Here is a 20997-nt window from a genome sequence, read left to right as displayed (position 1 = left end):
TTACTTTATCTATCTGGTCCTGAAGTTCTGCAGAGCAGTGTAGTATGTATTTAATACAATCAGTAGTAGTTTGCTACTTGTCTGTAATTTCTTATTGACAATAGTTGTCTTTTGGTGGATGTAGCTGCAAGAGTGTTCGTACATATTGTTCTTTTAGATATAGTATGCAGGTAGTTTTCTTATGTATTTGTTTGTATCATTAAGTTCATTTTTAATATCACTTCATAGACAGTTGTATTCTTGCTTATAGTGGACGTACCGTACACTACAAATTTGTTTGGTCTTGTGCATTCAGTGCCTGTAATTTAGAGATATTCAGGAAGCTGTTGGACTCCCAGAAGTGATGCTGGTGCACTTTACCTGCTCCCATTATGTCCTATAAAAACAGTCACAATATCTGCCATAAAACTTTCACTCTTCTTATTGTATAGTTATAACACATTTCTTAACCATCTTTAATTATTAGTCTCTTGCATGTAAGTTACTTTTTTCTAATGTTAACAGGCTAACAGTTGCAAAACACCACAGCTTTAATATAACATTATGAAGTTTGTAGACAAAACATTTTGTTATGCACTTTGTAGAATTTGTTATATTTTTGTAGGAGAATGTGCCTCCATCTTCTGGTGTTGATTTGATGTTAGATTTTGCAAGCCCTAATGCAGCAGTCTCTTCTGTTCCAGTACAGGTATGGGTTGATCGTAAATTACTTAATAATATTCTGTAAGAGCAGCAGTATTGATTTTAATCAAGTTACTGCTTACAATAAAATTACTAGGAGACATTATGCTTGCCAGTACTTATCTTACAAAAATGAAATTCCAAATGCTGTTTATAAACTCATTTTTTTTTTTAAATTGTACCCAAACTGAGAATGAGTGTACCACAAAGATGAAGTGAGAAATGTCCACTGGTACACATTGTGCCAGCTTAAGTCTAAAGGTGATGAAAGGAGAGAATGAGATGTAAAGATGGAGGAAGTGTAATAAAAATGAGAAGTGAGAGGAATGGATTAAAGAATAGTCCAATGGGTTCAAATGTGAAAGAGAGAGGGAGAAAGATGAAGACAATATAGTAATAGAACAAAAAGGGACATTGAACCAATGTGGAAAACTTGAGTTAAGCTGACAAGGATGGCAGGATAAGAACTGGCCAACCATTCTGTCTCATAATTCCTTATGTGAATTTTCAGTTTGATACCATTACTGTATTCATAGTCATAGGACTTTGAAATATTATCATCAAAGGTAAGAGAAGACAAGAATTTCAAAGTAGTGTCTTCACTTAGTCTCAGTAGGTGGCTGCATGAAACTGAAATTTCCACTTAACTTTTTATGAGTGAACATGTTCCAAAGTTCATGCGTATTCTTTCACATTTTTGCAAGAGTACAGTTAAGACATCAGCGCAGTATGGTTTGTCATATAAGTTCTTGTTCTATTAAAGTTTCCAATAATTCATTCCACTGTCTTTTCATGTGGAATCCTTACATTCCTGTGACGGAGCTTTCCTACTCAATCTCAAGCTGCCAAAGGTAGAAATGAGAACTAAAACAATAAAAGAAAAGCACCTACATACTGCTTCTTATAGTGCAAAAGTTCACAACTTTAAGCTGCGAGAGACACGCATATGAGAATTGCATTCTTACGTGCTCCAGGTGTGGTCCATACCATATCAAATTATTGCAGTCAGGGCACAAGAGAGTGCTACACACTACTAGGAAGGTGTTTCATTCAGTTACTCCTTACTATTGTTTCAAAATATTATGCAAATGGGAGCTTCACTTTTCACTGATTTGTAATTAATGAGGGAACTGATGTATATATGTTTCATGATTGCAAGCCACAAAATTTAATGTGTGAAATATCTATTGATGTAGTTTTTGTTCATAGCTGTTGTGGAATACAGTACCATCAGTACAGCATAATGCAGTTTGTGTCTACTGCAGATCTTTGTGTCATTTTATACCTCAGCTTTCCCAGTTACTTCAGTTACCCTGATTAGTAATCCAATGTGCTGCTAACAAGATTTTGTTATTTTCCAATCTACAGTTGTTCTCTCCTGATTATTAGCTTATTATGTTCAGGATAACATATTAATCATTGGACTCTTGGTATGAGTACCATTGCTTGTGGTCTGTTTGAATCATATTCCCAACTATCTTTAGTTTTATTCTGTTTAAAGTCAAAGAGCTTTCTATTTAAGCCAAAGTTTTGTTTCAGACCTTACTGTTTTCATCAGTTTACTAGTGGTGATTTTTACAGAATAGTATGTAAGAAACTGAACCATATGTTATGATTGAATGTTTTCAATGGATGGTGAGCTGTAATTCTCACCTGAGAATTATGTCACCCATTCTCATAGGTTAATTGATCTTTGTTTATTGGGGGGGGGGGGGGGGGGGGAGAAACAGATGGAGTGCAGGGTTTAGTTCCAGTTCAGTATGTGTTAATCTCGTGCTGAATACAGTTTGTGTGCAGAGTTTAATGTTAAGTCTCATTTTTTCACAAACAGTAGTGAGAACTCTGCAACTTAATTTTGATATTAATCATAAATTTTCTGGCTAAGTCTCTGTCATATGCTAGACTGTTAAAAAACAAGTTGCTCTCATTGGTTATCCAAAATACCGATATAATCTTCAGCACTAATCTGTAACACCACATTTCAAAAGCTACTGTTTTCTTCTCATGAATACTTTTTAATGTTCACATTTCACTTACGTTTAAAGCTACACCTTAGACATACGCTCAGAAAAGACTTGCTAACAGTTAAATTTGTCTTAAGTTATCATCATATTTCTATCTTTTACTAAGTCTTTCTTTGCTATTGACAGTCTCCATTTTATATCCTCTGCTTTTACAGTCATCCTTCATCCCTTACTTCACTATGCAAACAGCAAAATTCATCTACTTATTCAGTAACCCATTCCCTAATTGAATTTCCTCAACATCACCTTACTCAGGTACACATCATTACCCTTGATTTACTTCTGTTGACAGTGCTCATCTTAAATCATCTTTTCAAGGCACTATCAATTCCCTCAACTTACCTTCCAAGTCTGTAAGTGAGATGTGAAATTTAGGGCTAAACTGAAATTTTTAGAAATATGAAAGTGGTTCTTACTAAAACTAATATAGAATTTTGTCAATTTTTGCAGTGAGTGTGACACGACAGAGGAGAAAGCTATAATAAGTGTGTGTGTGTGTGTGTGTGTGTGTGTGTGTGTGTGTGTGTGTGTGTTGAGGGAGAGGGAGAGAGAGAGAGAAGTGTGCATTTCGCTATGCTACTTAATGATAGTCACATAGTCATTGACAGAGATGTACCCAAGTAATCCAGCCTGTCATTTCCTTTTCAGACATCTGTATTTTTCACTATCCTCATCCAGCTTTTGACTTAGTTTTAACAGAGTGTCTGTGTTCTTTTGTATACACGCCCACACACACAACTCTAATCCAGACTTGTAAGTAAATGTCCTCCATGTAGGGAAACTGAAGAGTCACTTATTAAAGGCAAGACCTCTGGTCAGATTGTGTATCAGTTAGTTTACTTTTTGAGTAAGCTGATAAAAGAACTCCACACTTGGGAATTATATATAAGCACTCACACGCAATGAAAGAAATCTCGATCACCAACTTTCTCTTTGTAATGTGAAAATATTTCGTTGGCCGCCACGTACATAGTGAGAAATTATAAGTAATGGAAATTCCTGGATGTAGCAATACATAAAATAAGGGAAAGACAACCACTCAATGTAGAACGGATCAATGCATGGAGCACAAAAACCCATAACAGGAAACTGCATTCACACTAACTTTTGAGCACTAGCTCTTTTTCTACCAAAAGTCCACCCATTCACTAACAATCAATGAAACACGCACTCGCAGGACCACAAGAAGACTAATTATTGATACTTGGTTACTGAGGGCTGTTGCCTGAGCTGATGGAGATTGGAGGAGGAGAGGGGGGAGTGGAAAGGATACATAGAGGTGGTAGTGAGAAAGAGGCAAGTCTTTAGATACATGACCTCATGACCGCACAGCAAGACAAAAAGGGTACAGCAAAAAGAGATGTAGGAAGAGGGAGGGGTGAAAGTGAAGATGAACAGAAAGAAAAGGAGGGGTACTAGAAGGGATTTGGGGGGGGGGGGGGGGGGAGCCAGTGAATGATCTAAACAAAGAAGAATCATTCAGCTGGTGTACAGCAACTTGCATACTAAAATTGATCATGAGACATCAGGCGTGTGCACATACAAAAAAAAAAATCCGTTGACGATTTTAGACACATTCTAATTTACTAACACACAAATGAAAATATCATGTGTAAACCAATGTAAAATAACACAACATGTTAGTTTTTTTAATAACATAATGCAAAAATGTGCTAGCAGGCATGTAAACTTGCATTACTGTGATGGGTGTTTGCTTTGGGTTTATTATCGCTATGAAGGTCTGCTTCTACATACATGTTCAACAGACAACTGCATGGTAGTAGGTACCATTTACCACTCCTAGTCATTTTCTTTTCTATGTACTCACAAATAATCAGGGAAAATGGGGGGGGGGGGGGGGAAGAGAGAGAGAGAGAGAGAGAGAGAGAGAGAGAGAGATATGACTACCTTCTTGGTGCTTATGCAAAATGTAGGTGGCAGTAAAATCAATTTTCAATCAGTTGTGCGCTATTGTTTTATATGTAGTCTCCTTTATAGATGAGCTACACTTCCCAAAAATTCTCCCTTTGAACTGAAATCGACAATTTGCCTTCACTACTAACATCCTGACGTGCTTCTTCCCTTTCATATTGCTTTCCAGCATTACATCTAGATATTTAAGCGACATGACTGTGTTGAGCAGCACACTTAAACATTACAGGATTGTTTTTCCTACTCACCTGCATTAACTTACATTTTCCTACATTAAAAGCAAGCTGCTGTTCATCATGCCAACTAGAAATTTTGTCTGTCATCCTGTATCCTCTTACTGCCACTCAGTGACGATATCTTCCCATACACACGGAATAATCATCAAATGGCCACAGATTGCTACTCATGCTGTGCATCACGTCATATACATGGTGACAGTTATTGGAAATATATGGATAAAATGTAAATTAGTTACAAACTACGGCATACACACACTTTATTCACCATGTTAATGTTACTACAGATATTCGGATTTAGGTTATGACATGTTCAGTATGCCTGGCAGTGATGTGGCACAGACAGAATAGTGAAATTCTGCACGAACTGCTGAAGTGTCGGAACAACGATGGTGTCAATGACCACCTGAATGGCTGTTTTCAGCTCAGCAATGGTTTTAAGTTATTGCTGTACACCTTGTCTTTAATATAGCCCCAAAAAAAAAAGTCGCATTTGTTCAGATCCGGAGAATATGGCGGCCAATCGAGGCCCATGCAACTGGCCTCTCGGTATCCGAACCAGAATGCAGTCCCCAAAATGCCCCTCCAGGGCATCAAACACTCTACTGCTTCGATGGGGTCGAGCTCAGTCTTGCACAAACCACATCTTATTGAAATCAGGGTCACTTTGGATAATGGACCTGAAAGCATCTTCCAAAACCTTCATGTACCATTCGGTAATAACCGTGCCATCAACGAATATCACACCGTGACTGAACATTGCACACCACAGTCACCCGTTCAGAGTGAAGTGACTTCTTGAGCATGAAATGCGGATTCTCAGTCCGCCAGATGTGCCAATTTTGCTTATTGATGAACCCATTTATCCAAATGAAAGTGAGCTTCATTGCTAAATCAAAACGTGCATGCACATACTAGTTCCCATTATGACCTGCAGCCAGAGGTTCAGTGTGAATATTCAGAAGTTATGATGATTTCATTTCATGTAGTTTAATAATTGTGTCCCTGTATGTGTATAGAGAATGAGAGCGGTCCTATCACTCTTCCCTGGGACACTCTTGAACACGTTCTTGCCTTTGAGGAAAACATATCGTGTTCTATTACTTTTTCGAGTCACTTTTTCTTGAAGCCTATTCTGTATGCTTGTACTTTTAACAGTCTGCAGTGGGGCAGTGTGTAAAACACTTTCTGGAAATCTAGGGAAAATGAATCTGCCTGTTGCCCTTCATCCGTGGTTTGCAACATAATGCGTTCACTGTGCTGTTCATAGTGCCTTACCCATATGTCTGTTTTCTTATTCATTCTGCATTCCTATTTTCTTTTTCATTATTAGAGCTACTTGTGTATTACCTCTATTTGGCTTGGTATTCATAAACCTGTACTCACCTGACGAATAGTCCTGTTCTTCCTGCCACTGAACTTCAGTAATTTCCACTATATCTAACTTCACTCTATCCATTTCCCTTTCTAAATGTCAGCCCCGATATCCGAGTGGTCAGCGTGACGGATTGCCGTCCTACGGACCTGGGTTCGATTCCCGGCTGGGTCAGAGATTTTCTCCACTCAGGGACTGGGTGTTGTGTTGTCTTCATAATTATTTCATCCCCATCCAATACACAGGTCCCCCAATGTGGCGTCGAATGTAATAAGACCTGCATCAAGGCAGCCGGACCTGGCACACAAGGGGCCTCCCGGCCAAAGACACCAAACGCTCATTTCCATTTTTCCTTTCTACATTTGCTGCCAACCTATCCAATTAAGGTCTCTAGCATTCCTCACACTGACCTGTAGAAGACAAGATTTGTTTTTCCTGATGATATCATCCTCAGTAGCCCCTGCATGGGGATCCGAATGTGGGACTATTTCACTTCCTGAAAATTTTACCCAAGTTGATTTCATAATTAAGTTATACAATACAGGTGCCTGTCTTCAGGATATGTAACGGCTGTAGTTTCCTCTTGCTTTCAGCCGTTCACAGTACCAGCACAGCAAGGACATTTCGATTGATGTTACAAGCCCAGATTAGTCAGACAATTCCATGCAAGGCTGCTGCCCCACTTCTGGAACCATGCCCTAGTTTGCAAAGATACACAAAGCCGACCCCCACCACTAACTCAATAGATTATGGGGGGGGAGAGAGAGAGAGAGAGAGAGAGAGAGAGAGAGAGAGAGAGAGAGAGAGAGAGACAGTAAGTATGATAAGACAAAAGAAATCACTCAGATAGTACAGGAAGAGGAAAATTAATGATGGAGAACTGGAACTTGACAGTAGAAAAGGAAAGACAATGAAAAATGGTAGGAGAATATAAACTGAGGAAAGAAGTGAAAGAGGAACCCATTTGGTAGAATTTGGCACGGGGTATTACTAACATTTAGTATAAGAATTGTGAAAGAAGGTTGTATTTGAGGAAGAGGCATGGATCACTGAAAAGTTTGATTTGGTACTTACTGTCGAGACAGATTTTGGAATCAGATTATAAACTGTAAGACATCTCCTGGGGGCAGATGTGGACTTGAACCACAATTTAATGGTTATGAGCCATAGATCAAAATTGAAGAAATTGCAAAAAAAGGAAATTACTGAGATGGAACCTGGATAAAGTGGAAAGAAAGAGGCTGTACAGAGTTTAAGGAAGCATTAAGCAATGATTAATTGAAACACAGGAAAGGAATATAATACAAGACAATTTGATGTTTCTGCAATATGAAATACTGAAGACAGCAGAGGATCATACAGATAAAAGGACAAGGTGGTGTAGAAATCAGCAGATACCACAGGAGATACTGAATTTAATTGATGAAGGGACAAAATATAAAAGTTAATCAGGCAAAATAGAATACAGGCATTTAAAAAATGAGATTCACAGAAACTGCAAAATGGCTGAGCAGAAATGACTAGAAGACAAAGGCAAGGCTATGGGAGCATGTATAACTAGTGGAAAGATAGATAATGCTGGTAAGAAAGTTAGACCCCTTCGGAGAAAAGAGAAGCAGCTATATGAATATCAAGGAGTGCAAATGGAAAGACAGCTCTAAACAAAGGAGGAAAAGCTGAAAGGTGGAATGGGTATCTAAAGGGGCTATACAAAGGAAATTACTATATTATAGAGATGGGTGAGGAGATAGATGAAGATGAGATGGGAGATAAAACACTACAACAAGAATCTGGCAGAGCACTGAAAGCCCTTGAAGTGTTTTAGGCTGGCTTGGCTGTGTGGTGGTTTTTTTATACTTCATCTAATGCACAAAACACTTGTGTAAATTACCACCTGAACTTTCCATTTATATACAATGAATGTTGCTTAGTGAATACTTCATTGCCATTAAATATTACTTATCAGGGTTCAGCTAGTCTGTGCCCTGAATCCGTGTGCCCTCTTCCTCCAACTTGATTCAGACTTCGCCTCCATACAGACTGCAAATAAAACTGCTGAAAATTAACCTCTCATTCATTCCACCTCATAAGAAGTGGGATTCAATTCATCTGCTTATGTTGTTGTTGTGGTCTTCAGTCCTGAGACTGGTTTGATGCAGCTCTCCATGCTACTCTATCCTGTGCAAGCTTAATCATCTCCCAGTACCTACTGCAACCTACATCCTTCTGAATCTGCTTAGTGTATTCATCTCTTGGTCTCCCTCTACGATTTTTACCCTCCACGCTGCCCTCCAATACTAAATTGGTGATTCCTTGATACCTCAGAACATGTCCTACCAACCGATCCCTTCTTCTGGTCAAGTTGTGCCACAAACTTCTCTTCTCCCCAATCCTATTCAATACCTCCTCATTAGTTACGTGGTCTACCCATCTAATCTTCAGCATTCTTCTGTAGCACCACATTTTGAAAGCTTCTATTCTCTTCTTGTCCAAACTAGTTATCGTCCATGTTTCACTTCCATACATGGCTACACTGCATACGAATACTTTCAGAAATGACTTCTTGACACTTAATTCAATACTGGATGTTAACAAATTTCTCTTCTTCAGAAACACTATCCTTGACATTGCCAGCCTACATTTTATATCCTCTCTACTTCGACCATCATCAGTTATTTTGCTCCCCAAATAGCAAAACTCCTTTACTACTTTAAGTGCCTCATTTCCTAATCTAATTCCCTCAGCACCACCCGACTTAGACTACATTCCATTATCCTTGTTTTGCTTTTGTTGATGTTCATCTTATATCCTCCTTTCAAGACACCCCCTGCAGGTTCGGGGGTAAGAATAGGCCCACGCTATTCCTGCCTGTCGTAAGAGGCGACTAAAAGGAGTCTCAAACGTTTCGACCTTCTGTGATGGTCCCCTCTTAGGTTTGACCTGCTTTTTTTTTTTTCCCCGTTGTTAGTGCGTGCCATTTGGGGAAGGACGCCTTACATGGTGTTTTTCTATTGGTCCATCATGCACCACCATCTTGCATGTTACCTATTGTCGTGTGGCGGGATTTACACCCAACGTCTTTTGGGTTGCCTCCTCCTTGCCTTGTGCGCAATCCCATTCTTAGCACCCACGACCACTGTGGACCCTTTCAACACCTAAAATCCAGCACGGTAGCCAGTCCGTTGTGGTGGGGTCGTCATGTACCCTCTTGGTGGTAGCCCCCTGACCACGCAGGGATCGCACTACAGATGCCAGAGCTGTTTCCTCCCCATGCATGCCAAGGAGTATGTGCCCATCTTGTCTGGGGCACGGGGACTCCGGGCAACGGGATATCGGCCAGGTACCCGTTGCTTTGGCTGGGTGGCGCCCTTGGGGAGAGCCCTCGTTCGGAGTAGGTGGCATCTGGGCGGATGTGGCGCAATGAAGCGCAATAAATCACACCAAGCTGGTGGTTGCATGGCCACCAGCGTCTCTAAGCAAGGTAGAGTAGACTTTGATGCTGCGCAATATGACCCTCAGTCGTTCCCCTCGTTGGCTGCGCAATGGGAGGGACGCCGATCTAGTGCCAAGGGGGAGCCTTTCGTACCGCAATACCTTGTCTGCAGCAGGACTGATGATGACTCCTTTCTTACGACGAAGCCTCTGTTTTTTGTGGAACACCTGGAGGATAAGTTTGGGGAAGTGGCGGGGTTGTCTAAAATGAGGAATGGGTCCATCCTCCTCAAGACGTTCTCCCCAGCCCAGTCCCGAGCGTTGCTCTTGTGTGATAAGCTGGGTGATGTCCCTGTTACCGTCACTCCCCACAGTAGCTTAAATATGGTCCAGGGGATTATTTACCATCGTGACCTCTTGTTACAATCCGATGACGAGCTGAGATCCGACTTGGAACGACGTGGTGTACATTTTGTCCGTCGTGTACATAGAGGACCCAAGACTAACAGGGTGGCCATTGGTGCCTTTATCTTGGCCTTCGAGGGTGATGTCTTGGCCGAGAAGGTCAAGGTGATGGTTTACCGTTGCGACATCAAGCCATACGTCCCTCCCCCCATGCGGTACTTCCAGTGCTGGAAGTTGGGGCATATGTCCTCCCGTTGCCCATCCAGCGCTACATGTCGAGATTGCGGACGCCCCTCTCATCCCGATTCTCCATGTGCGCCTCCGCCTGTATGTGTCAACTGTGGGGAGCACCACTCTCCATGCTCGCCGGATTGCCCCGTTCTTCATAAGGAGCGGAAGATCATGGAATTTAAGACCCTGAACCGGCTTAGTTAATGAGAGGCAAAACTGAAATATGAAAGGTTGTATCCTGCTTCCATTCGAACATCTTTTGCTGCAGCCAAGTTATCGTCGCCCACGCGAGCGACGGTTGTCGCCTCATCTGTGCCGCCTTCAGTGGGCCCTCGGGGCCGTGCATCTCTGTCTGCCCCCCTCGTGCCTGGGGGCAAGCCTTTATCTGTTGCCCACTTAGCAGTTGGGGGCAAACCCTCTTCTGTCGCTCCCCCCACGCTTACTTCTGGAGTGAAATCTCCTTCAAAACCGGGGGGGGGCTCAATCCCTCCCCCTCCTTCTCCGCCGGCGTTGCCTCTGCCGGTTCCTTTCTCCCGGAAGGGGTCCCTCGGGGCTCTCCCTTCCTCCGTTTCTTCTCCTACCCAGCCGGACGTCGGCCAGTGGCTGAAGGTTCCGCCACCTGCTGGTCGTAGGGCTTCTGCGTCATCGTCAGCCTCAGGCACTCCTTCAGAGAAGCTCTCCCAGCCATCTCACCCTAAGGGCCGACGTGAGAAGAAGGAACGGAATGAGTCCAAGGCTCCGGGAGCGCTGGATGGGCAACGGGGGGACATATGCCCCAACTTCCAGCACTGGACGCACCGGGAATGAGGTGGAGATCCTCGCCTCTGCCACGGATCTCGCCCTCACGGAACCCTTGGGGCCCTTTCCTATGGACTCAGCTGACTCTCCCCCAGTGGCGGCAGTTGGCTCTGAGGCGCCGTCTGCCTCTTAGTCACATTCACGCCCTCCCAGTCCCTTCCTGCTTCCATTCTCCAGTGGAACTGTGGCGGTTATTTCCACCACCTGCCTGAGCTCCGGGTGCTTCTGAGTGTTTCCCCTGTTCTCTGCATTGCTCTGCAGGAAACTTGGTTTCCGGCAATGCGGACGCCCGCCCTCCGCGGTTATCGGGGATACTGTATGAACCGCGCTGCCTGTCAGCGAGCGTCAGGTAGGGTTTGCCTTTTTGTTCACCACTCTGTCTGTAGCTCGCCAGTGCCCCTTCTGACGCCTTTAGAGGCAGTCGCTGCCAGGGTTGAGCTCTCGCCGGCTATTACTGTTCGCTCTGTTTACATTCCTCCGGATGGGGAGCACCCCCAACATGTCTTGGCTGCGCTGCTGGCTCAACTCCCGCCACCTTTGCTGCTTCTGGGCGATTTCAATGCCCACAACCCTCTATGGGGTGGGACTGTCTCCGATGACCGCGGTCGGGCCGTGGAGCATGTGTTGGCTCAGCTCGACCTTAGCCTCTTGAATACCGGTGCTCCCACGCATTTCAGTGTGGCCCATGGCTCTTTCTCGGCCATCGATCTCTCTTTGCAGCCCCATACTTGTCCCATCCCTCCACTGGAGAGTGCATCCTGACCTGTATGGTAGTGACCATTTTCCCATCTATTTATCACTGCCCCAGTGTCATTCTTCTGCGCGCCTGCCCCGCTGGGCTCTCCACAGGGCTGACTGGCCAGCTTTTACTTCTGCTGCAACCATTGAGTCTGCCCCACAGGGTGACATTGACGAGGTGGCCCGTGTCTTAACCACATCCATTATTTCGGCGGCCGAGGCTGCCATCCCCCGCTCTTCTGGACTCCCTCAGAGGAAGGCTGTTCCCTGGTGGTCGCCGGAGATTGCTGAGGCTATTCGCAACCGTAGGCGGGCTCTCCAGCGTCATAGGCGGCACCCGTCTCTGGAGACCCTCATCGCCTTTAAGAGGCTCCGTGCCTTGGCCCGTCGTCTTATTGCCCGGCGTAAGCAGGAGTGCTGGGAGAGGTATGTCTCATCCTTGGCCGCGCACTTTGCTACGAGTTCTGTGACTGCATCTTATCCCCCCGCCTTTCGCTCTCTAAAGGAGCGAGCCGAGCGGACGCCTTTCTCATTCCACACGCGTCGTTCTGAAAAATACAATGCTCCTTTCAGCGAGAGGGAATTCCTCACTGCCCTCGCCGATTGCCCTGATACAGCACCAGGACCAGACTGCATCCACGCGCAGATGCTGACGCATCTCTCCAGGGACTGCCAGAGACACATTCTCGCGATATTTAACCGCATTTGGAGCGAAGACGTGTTCCCGTCGCCATGGCGAGAGGGTGTTATTGTCCCCGTCTTGAAGCCCGGTGCGGACCCACTGGCGGTGGACAGCTATCGTCCCATCACCCTCACCAACGTTTTGTGCAAATTGCTCGAACGTATTGTGCGGCGGCGTTTGTGTTGGGTCCTTGAGTCGCGCAGTTTCCTCGCTCCATCCCAGGGTGGCTTCCGTCGGGGCCGGTCTGCAGTGGACAATTTGGTGCGGCTGGAATCTGCCGTCCGTACGGCCTTCGCCCGACTTCAGCATCTCGTTGCTGTATTTTTTGATCTGCGGAAGGCGTATGACACCACATGGAGGCATCACATCCTTGCTACGTTACATGACTGGGGTCTTCGTGGTCAGCTCCCGGCTTTTCTTCAAACCTTTTTTATTGCGCCGCTCTTTCCGGGTGCAAGTGGGTGCCGCCTCTAGTTCATCTTATATACAGGACAATGGGGTCCCACAGGGCTCGGTGTTGAGCGTCTCCTTATTTCTCGTGGCCATTAATGGTCTGGCTGCAGCCGTGGGGTCGTCGTGTCTCCTTTGTATGCCGATGACTTCTGCATCTCCTTTAGCTCCACGACTACAGGAGTCACCGAACGCAGGCTGCAGGTAGCCGTTCGCAAGGCAGCATCATGGGCTCTGACTCACGGTTTTCAGTTCTCTGCAGCCAAGACTCGAGTTATGCACTTTTGCAGGCGTTGGACGGTCCACCCTCATCCTGAACTTTACCTCGACGGCCACCTGCTTGAAGTGGTGGAGACTTGCTGTTTCTTAGGTCTCATGTTTGATGCCCGGCTCACGTGGGTTCCTCATCTTACTCAGCTGAAGCAAAAATGCTGGCGGCACCTCAACGCCCTCCGCTGCCTTAGCCACACGTCTTGGGATGCAGATCGCTGCACGCTGCTGCAATTGTACAGAGCCCTTGTGCAGTCCCGGCTTGATTATGGGAGCCTGGCCTATGGGTCTGCATCACCCTCAGTGTTGAAGTTGTTAGACCCCATACACCACTATGGGGTTCGGCTTGCAACTGGCGCTTTCCGTACGAGCCCCGTGGATAGTCTACTGGTGGAGGCCGGGGTTCCCCCGCTGCGGATTCGCCGCCATCGACTGCTCGCCGACTGTGCTGTCCACGTGCATTGCTCGCCCGGCCATCCCAATCATCGCCTGCTTTTCCCTGCCGTGGTCCTCCATCTGCCCGAACGGCGACCTAGGTCTGGGCTTTCCATAGCTGTCCGCGTCCAGTCCCTGCTGTCGGAACTGGGGTCATTCCCTCTTCTGCCTCCCTTCCGGGTCCGTGCACCTACGCTTCCCTGGTGTTTGCCCCAGCCGTCCGTCCGTCTGGACTTGGCACAGGGACCCAAGGACTCGGTTCCGCCTGTGGCCCTCCGTCGCCGTTTTCTTGCGCTCCTCGCCTCATTTTCGGGCTGTGAGACTGTCTTCACTGATGGTTCCCTGGTTGATGGTCGCACTGCCTACACTTTTGCTCACGCGCTGCCCATGTTGAACAGCGCTCCTTGCCGGCTGGCTGCAGTATTTTTACTGCAGAGCTGGTGGCCATATTGCGCGCTCTTTAGCATATGCGTTCCTGCTCGGGTACGTCCATAGTCATCTGCAGTGACTCCCTGAGCGGCCTCCAGGCCATCGACCGCTGCTATACCTCTTCTCCTCTGGTGTCCTCTATTCAGGAGTCTGTTTCTGCCATTACCCGCTCTGGTCGTTCGGTGGTCTTTATTTGGACGCCAGGTCACGTTGGCATCTCGGGGAACGAACGTGTCGACAGGCTGGCCAAAGGGGCGATCGACGCCCCAGCTTTGGAAATCGGCCTCACGGCTCGCAATCAGTAGCTGGTGTTGCGCCGTAAGGTGCTTGGGATGTGGACTGCTGAGTGGCGTGGCATGACATCCCCGATTAAACTGTGGGCTGTTGAGGAGACGACCGATGTGTGGCGCTCCTCCCTGCGGCCTTCTCGCAGGGACTCTGTTATCCTGTGTCGGCTCCGCATCGGCCATACATACCTGATGCACGGCCATCTTTTGCGTCAGGAGGATCCCCCCCCCCCCCCCCCCCCCCCCCCCCCCCCCCCCCCCCCTTCCCCGTGTTGGTGTGGGTCCCAGCTGACGGTCGCCCACATTTTATTGGAGTGTCCCCGACTGCGCATCCTCCGGCAGTCTTTTAATCTCCCGGACACTTTGCCTTTGGTTTTAAACGACAATGCCTCCATGGCTGATGACATTTTAAATTTTATTCGTGGTAGTCCTTTTTATGGTTCCATTTAGGGAGGTTTTGCTCCTTTCCCTTTGTGTGTCTCTTGTCCTCGAGTCTCTCATATTTGGTTGCAGATTTTAGTGTGTAGTCGGTTGGTTGACTCTCTCCCTTTTTTGTTGTCATGGTCAGTCAACCAGTCTCCGGCCATCTTCTTTTCTTCTGTTTCCTTTTGTCTGGTGTTCATCTGTACTCTTCGTGTCTGTAGTGTTCGTTACCGCATTTGTGTTCTTTTAGGGCCTGGGGGGAGTCTCCTTCCCCTTGGGGTTTTACCTGCTTCGTGCATTTATGTCTCGCCTGTTTTTGGAATGGGGGACTGATGACCTTAGCTGTTTAGTCCCCCTTAAACATCCCAACAACCATCACCACCTTTCAAGACACTTCCATTCAACTGCTCTTCCAAGTCCTTTGCTGTCTCTGACAGAACTACAATGTCATTGGCGAACCTCAAAGTTTTTATTTCTTCTCCATGAATTTTAATACCTACTCTGAATTTTTCTTTTGTTTCCTTTACTGCTTGCTCAATATACAGATTGAATAACATTGGGGATAGGCTACAACCCTGTCTCACTCCCTTCCCAACTGCTGCTTCCCTTTCATACCCCTCGACTCTTATAACTGCCATCTGGTTTCTGTACAAATTGTAAATAGCCTTTCGCTCCCTGTATTTTACCCCTGCCACCTTTAGAATTTGAAAGAGAGTATTCCAGTCAACATTGTCAAAAGCTTTCTCTAAGTCTACAAATGCTAGAAACGTAGGTTTGCCTTTCCTTAATCTTTCTTCTATGATAAGTCGTAAGGTCAGTATTGCCTCACGTGTTCCAGTGTTTCTACGGAATCGAAACTGATCTTCCCCGAGGTTGGCTTCTACTAGTTTTTCCATTCGTCTGTAAAGAATTCGTGTTAGTATTTTGCAGCTGTGACTTATTAAAATGATAGTTGGGTAATTTTCACATCTGTCAACACCTGCTTTCTTTGGGATTGGAATTATTATATTATCTTCAATATTGCAACTCATTACACGATAAATGAGGACAGCTACTGTCGTGTATACTGCCTCTCTACTATGTACAAAACAGACCTGATATTCAACTTGATGATTAACACTTAAAATACATTTATTATCTTTGACTTTTACGTTCTTAGATTTCATTGAGCTCTTTCTTCCACACCACCTGCTCTGTGGAACTCATCTTCACCTCAGCAGGTAGGCTCTGACTGCTATCCACTTCCATACAGTCACTGGACCATTAGCTCTGGTATCAGCACCTATGATTTAAAACACCTCCCAACAGCGGGGTGCTCACCACTTACTGACCACTCTGTCACAAACCTCTTTTCTCTGAGATAAGTATTTAAGGACGTGATGCCTCTCATTCAAGGAATGGGATGTATCACTACAGCCTTAAGTTGAAACAAGGCCCTTGGAGTAGAAGACATTGCCTCAGAACTATTGAATTTCATGGGATAGCCAGCCATGGCCAAACTATCCCACATGGTGTGCAAGTTGTACAAGACAGTTGAAATATCCTCAGACTTCAAAGAAGAAAGGAACAGTTCCCGTTCAGAAAGGAGGAGCTGATAGGTGTGAATATTACCTGTCTATCAGTTTCATAAGTCATTCTTGCAGAATACTGAATCAAATTATTTACAGAGAAAAATGGAAAAACTGTTGGAAGCCAATCTTGGGAAGATCGGTTTGGGTTCCAGAGAAATGTAGAAATGTGAGGGGCAATACTAATCAAAGATAGTTTAAGGAAAGGCAAGAACACATTTATAGTATTTGTAGACATGGAGGAAAGCGTCTGATGTTCCTGAGTGGAGCACACTCTTCAAAATTTTAAAGGTAGCAAGAGTAAAATACAAAGAGCAAAAGGTTATTTACAACTTGTACAGAAACCAGACGGCAGTTAGAAGGATCAGACGACGAAAGGGAAACAGTGGATGAGAAGAGTGAGAGACATCCCCAGCGTTGCTCAGTCTGTACATTGAGCAGTCTGTGAAGGGAAGGAAAGAACAATTTGGAAAGGGAATTAAAGTTCAGGGTGGAGAAATTAAAACTTTGAAGTTTGCCAGTGACATTGTAATTCCGTTAGAGGTGGTAAAGGACATAGAAGTGCGCTTGAATAGAGTGGACAGTCTCTTAAAAGTGGAATGTAAGATAGTCAAGGATAGTGGAATGTAGTCAAATTAAATCAGGTGATTGAGGGAATTAGATTTAAAAATGGCACACTAATAATAGCATATGAGTTTTGTAACTATAATGTAAGTGATAGACAAAATTGATTATTTTCATTCGGAAACTATTTTCATTCATGTAGGAGTTCAGTTATTTAGACAGAAAATTTACTGATGGTGGCTAAAGTAGATAGGACATAAAGTATAGACTGGCAATGGCAAGATAATTGTTCCTGGAAAAGATAAATTTGCTAACACTGAATTTAGATTTAAGTGTTAGGAAGGCTTTGACAGTATTTGTCTAGAGTGTAGCCAATTCAGAAGTTAAAAATGGATAGTAAGCAGTTAAGACAGGAAGACAGGAAGAGAATAGAAGCTTTTGAAGTGTGGTACTATAAAAGACTGTCCATAATTAGGTACATGGATTGCATAACTTATGAGGTGGTACTGAATAGGCTAGGGGAGAACAGAAATTATTGGCACAACTTTACTAAAAGAAGGGATCTGTTGATAAGACACATTCTGAAATGTCACTTTTGTATTAGAGTGGAGGGGTAAAGACTGTAGAGGGAGACAAAGAAGTCAATATAGTAGATAGCTTCAAATGGATGTAGGTTGTAGTAGTTACTTGGTTACAGAGACAAGGAGTCTCATCCAACCAGTTGCTTGACTGAATATGACAATGATGACAATGCAAAGAGGGTGATTTTCAATTTAGTGTTAGATTTTTGCGTATACTCTGTTCTCAGTTAAAACTCCTATGAATCTGGTTTAGGCATTTTACTTTGTCAGCTGCAGTTTTCAAAATTTGTTGTAAAATGTGGTGAATGTAGTTGATGTTGAAAAAGTACTCAATAATTTCACACAATAGGGAACATAAAACTGTGGCACACTGTATTATTAATTACACTGTTAATACCTCAGAGGAAAGGAAATGTTAGACCCTTAGTTCCTCTTAGAAAAAGGAAAAAAATTATTTGAGCACTGATCAGAAGTGATTGTACTCTAGTTTTGCTTATTAATAACAGTCAGTAAAAGAAGTGTGAATGTCAGTTCACATTCCGCAGAACTTCAGTAAGATGGAAATACCAACATCAAATCATCTCTGCTATAACTTAAATGACAATATTTCCAATTTCTGTAGTAGAAATAAAAGTTAGGCACATGAAAAATTCTTACTGTCAAATGACAACCAATTCGTGGTTAGATGACCTTTTTGCTAAGTCTTGGTCGTAGCCACACTTACATGCCCTTTGTTCATGTAAACAAATGTGATGCCTATTGTACAGTAAATATACTGTTAAACTTGGGTCTCTTACACTTTTCAACATGCCAGTAAAAAGCAGTAAAACAACACAAAAGTAAATACAAAGAAAATTAAGCCACATAAAAATATTACCGGGATAACTCGTAAAATAGTTTTCTTCTGTCCCTGTCTGTTGGGTTAATGATGTTTGTGTTTGTTGAGAATGCAGTTTCAAGTAAATCATGTGAAACACGCATTGTCATAATATGTTTATTTTTGCAACAAAGTACTATGGACTCACTATTGAGATTACAAATAGATTTGGTTGAAACCTGCAACATTATACAAGGTTTATCAGCTGTTTTGTTTCTTGTGTTAGCTTGTAATGTGTGTTCATAAATCAGGCATTGTCAATGAATACTGCAAAAGCATGCAAGTGATGTAATGTGTTATTAAGTCAGAAGAGAAATAATGTGGCCACATAACAAAGCAATTGTATTGCTTTTGTTTCTAATTACTGTTAATATGTATATCTAGCAATAGTCTTGATCTTGTTCAATAATGTAAGGTGCTTTTGTTGACAGCTTCCACAACAGATGGCTCGTCTTAACTTGGGTGCTCCAGTGGTTACTGCCCAGGTTCCAGGTATGATGGGCATGCCCATGCAACCAGTTTCAGCCATGAGTATACCTACAATGGGTGTACCTGCAATAGGGATGACAGCAACTACTACACCAGCAATGGGCATCAGTACTTTCGGCCAGCCAGCGAATCCTGGACATACATTGGCAACTAATTTATGGCAATAGAATTATATGAATTTGATTGTGTAAAATATAGTACTTGATAGGGAGGTAGATTTGTTGCTGTGAAACTACACAAAATCACGGAGTATTGTAAAGCGTGAGATTTTATAATCTTTAATTTCTATTGTTTTCTGCAATATTTACTACAAACAGCTTCTCAGCTTCAGTTGAACTCTACTTTTGTGGTGTTCTGCATGTAATGAGTTTCAATAATCATTGTTTGATAGCCTGTCCACAACACACAGGAACAAGCAAAGTTGGGACCATTAAGCAATCGGTGCATAAGCATGGAGACAGAAGCAATGTTTGGATTATATTGTGTATAAAAAGTTGATATTGTTGCCTTGTAAGTGTGCAAGCAGCAGTCAGGTGCGTCCGTCTGTTGTGGTGAAATTCATTGAATGTGTTGCCAACATACTTAATTTGAAGTTTTATGAGTAGTGCATACATTAGCTAATATCACATATTGAAAACAGAAATTCTACCAGTTCTCAGTTACAGTGCAGTGGAAGAATTTGAGCAGATACCAAAAATTGGAATATTTATGCCTTTGATATTATTGCCATGCCTAAGTGTACATAGAGAGGTACATGAACTGCACATAGCAGACTGTAGGATTTCTCTTAGTGGTGCTACAGAGTTCATTGCCTGTATGTCAGTGTGCAACAGGCATATAGAATTACAGTGTATATTCCACATTGGTAGTAATTGTTTGTGAAAAGGCTTAAAAAGGCAATCTCAAATATTTGTTGTTAACATTGTTTTTAAAATACATAAATGTATTGTTTGTTCACTGTACCTTGGTATGTATGTGGCTTAGTTGTGTGTGTGTGTGTGTGTGTGTGTGTGTGTGTGTGTGTGTGTGTGTGTGTGTGTGTGTGTGTGTGTGTGTGGGGTTGGTTTGTTTTTTGTTTCAGAGAGGGAGAGATAAAGAGAAAAATGCAGTGAGTGCTTTTATATACAAAACGCAGTATCGTTTATAGGCACCTCATTCATCAGTGTATAAAACAGTGGGGTCATTATTTGTAAAAAAGGTTACTTGTTTTTGATACCTGCGTCTTGATATGTGTAAAGTATCATTTTCATATTGTATATTGAGTAAATATGATATTAAAGAATATTGAATGGAAGTGTGCATATCCAATGGAATTTGTAGTAAAAATGTGTTGAGAGCTGTAGCTTTTAGCAAACTGTGTGTAGATGTTATTTTTTAATAGGATTTTGTTAATATATCTTATTGTGAGTTGTGTGTTTTCAGTCAGTTCACATAAAAAATATTGTGGTATTAATGACTTCCTTCACATTAAATATGGAAGTGACTGAGGTCCTATATGTGACTAGTCAAAATGCTATAACAAAATTACGCATAGCAATATTCTTGAAAGACTACCTCAGATCCATTACATTAGGGATAAAAGTCTGATTGGTACAAATTTAAAGTTTTTATTTAACATCAAAAATTCATTATTTATTGGTACTTTGCTGCTGGCTGTAGAAGTGCCTGGTGAAATACATAAACCCTTGCTCAGAGATGAAAAGATACTGTACAACTGTGAACTGCGAGAAATTGTATATAAATATGTTTTGTATTTTGTCATTGTTGTGGGTACAAGTGGAAATAATCAAATTTCTTTACATTCCATTGCAGTGTTTTGAATGTCCACCTCTCCTGTTACTTAAACTGTTGCGAAAGAAATTTTGAAGTTGCTTATAATGACATTCTTGTTTTAAGAGTATGGAGGTGAAATATAAATTTGCTGAGTATGAAACTATAAAATGCATACCTGCAGCGCTTTATTAGTAGAAATATGTCATCTCCAAATAGTGTTTCACCGACACATCCATAGACTTTTACTCATTAAGATTCCTATAAACTTCATCTACTTGAGTTGCACACATGCACTCTGCTTGGATTTGGTGTTTGTC

At 43.2% G+C, this 20997-nt stretch overlaps 1 protein-coding gene across 2 annotated transcripts in view; it reads left to right on the top strand.

The window, feature by feature from the left end:
• The window catches only part of LOC124619487 (stromal membrane-associated protein 1), a 144009-nt gene extending 123296 nt beyond the window's left edge, over window positions 1-20713 (top strand). Inside the window, exons 8-9 of one of the 2 annotated variants that reach the window (XM_047145900.1) lie at window positions 605-688; window positions 18850-20713. In XM_047145900.1, coding sequence (XP_047001856.1) covers window positions 605-688; window positions 18850-19074 — 309 coding nt within the window. In that variant the 3' untranslated portion in view covers window positions 19075-20713. The remainder of the gene's footprint in view (window positions 1-604; window positions 689-18849) is intronic. The other variant, XM_047145901.1, reaches the window with a different exon arrangement.
• The last annotated feature ends 284 nt before the right edge of the window (window positions 20714-20997 follow it).

This window comes from Schistocerca americana, chromosome 6 (genome assembly GCF_021461395.2).
Source record: "Schistocerca americana isolate TAMUIC-IGC-003095 chromosome 6, iqSchAmer2.1, whole genome shotgun sequence".
Classification (NCBI taxonomy): domain Eukaryota; kingdom Metazoa; phylum Arthropoda; class Insecta; order Orthoptera; family Acrididae; genus Schistocerca; species Schistocerca americana.
The sequence above is the reverse complement of the archived record's forward strand: the minus strand, read 5'-3'. Positions and strand labels throughout refer to the sequence as shown.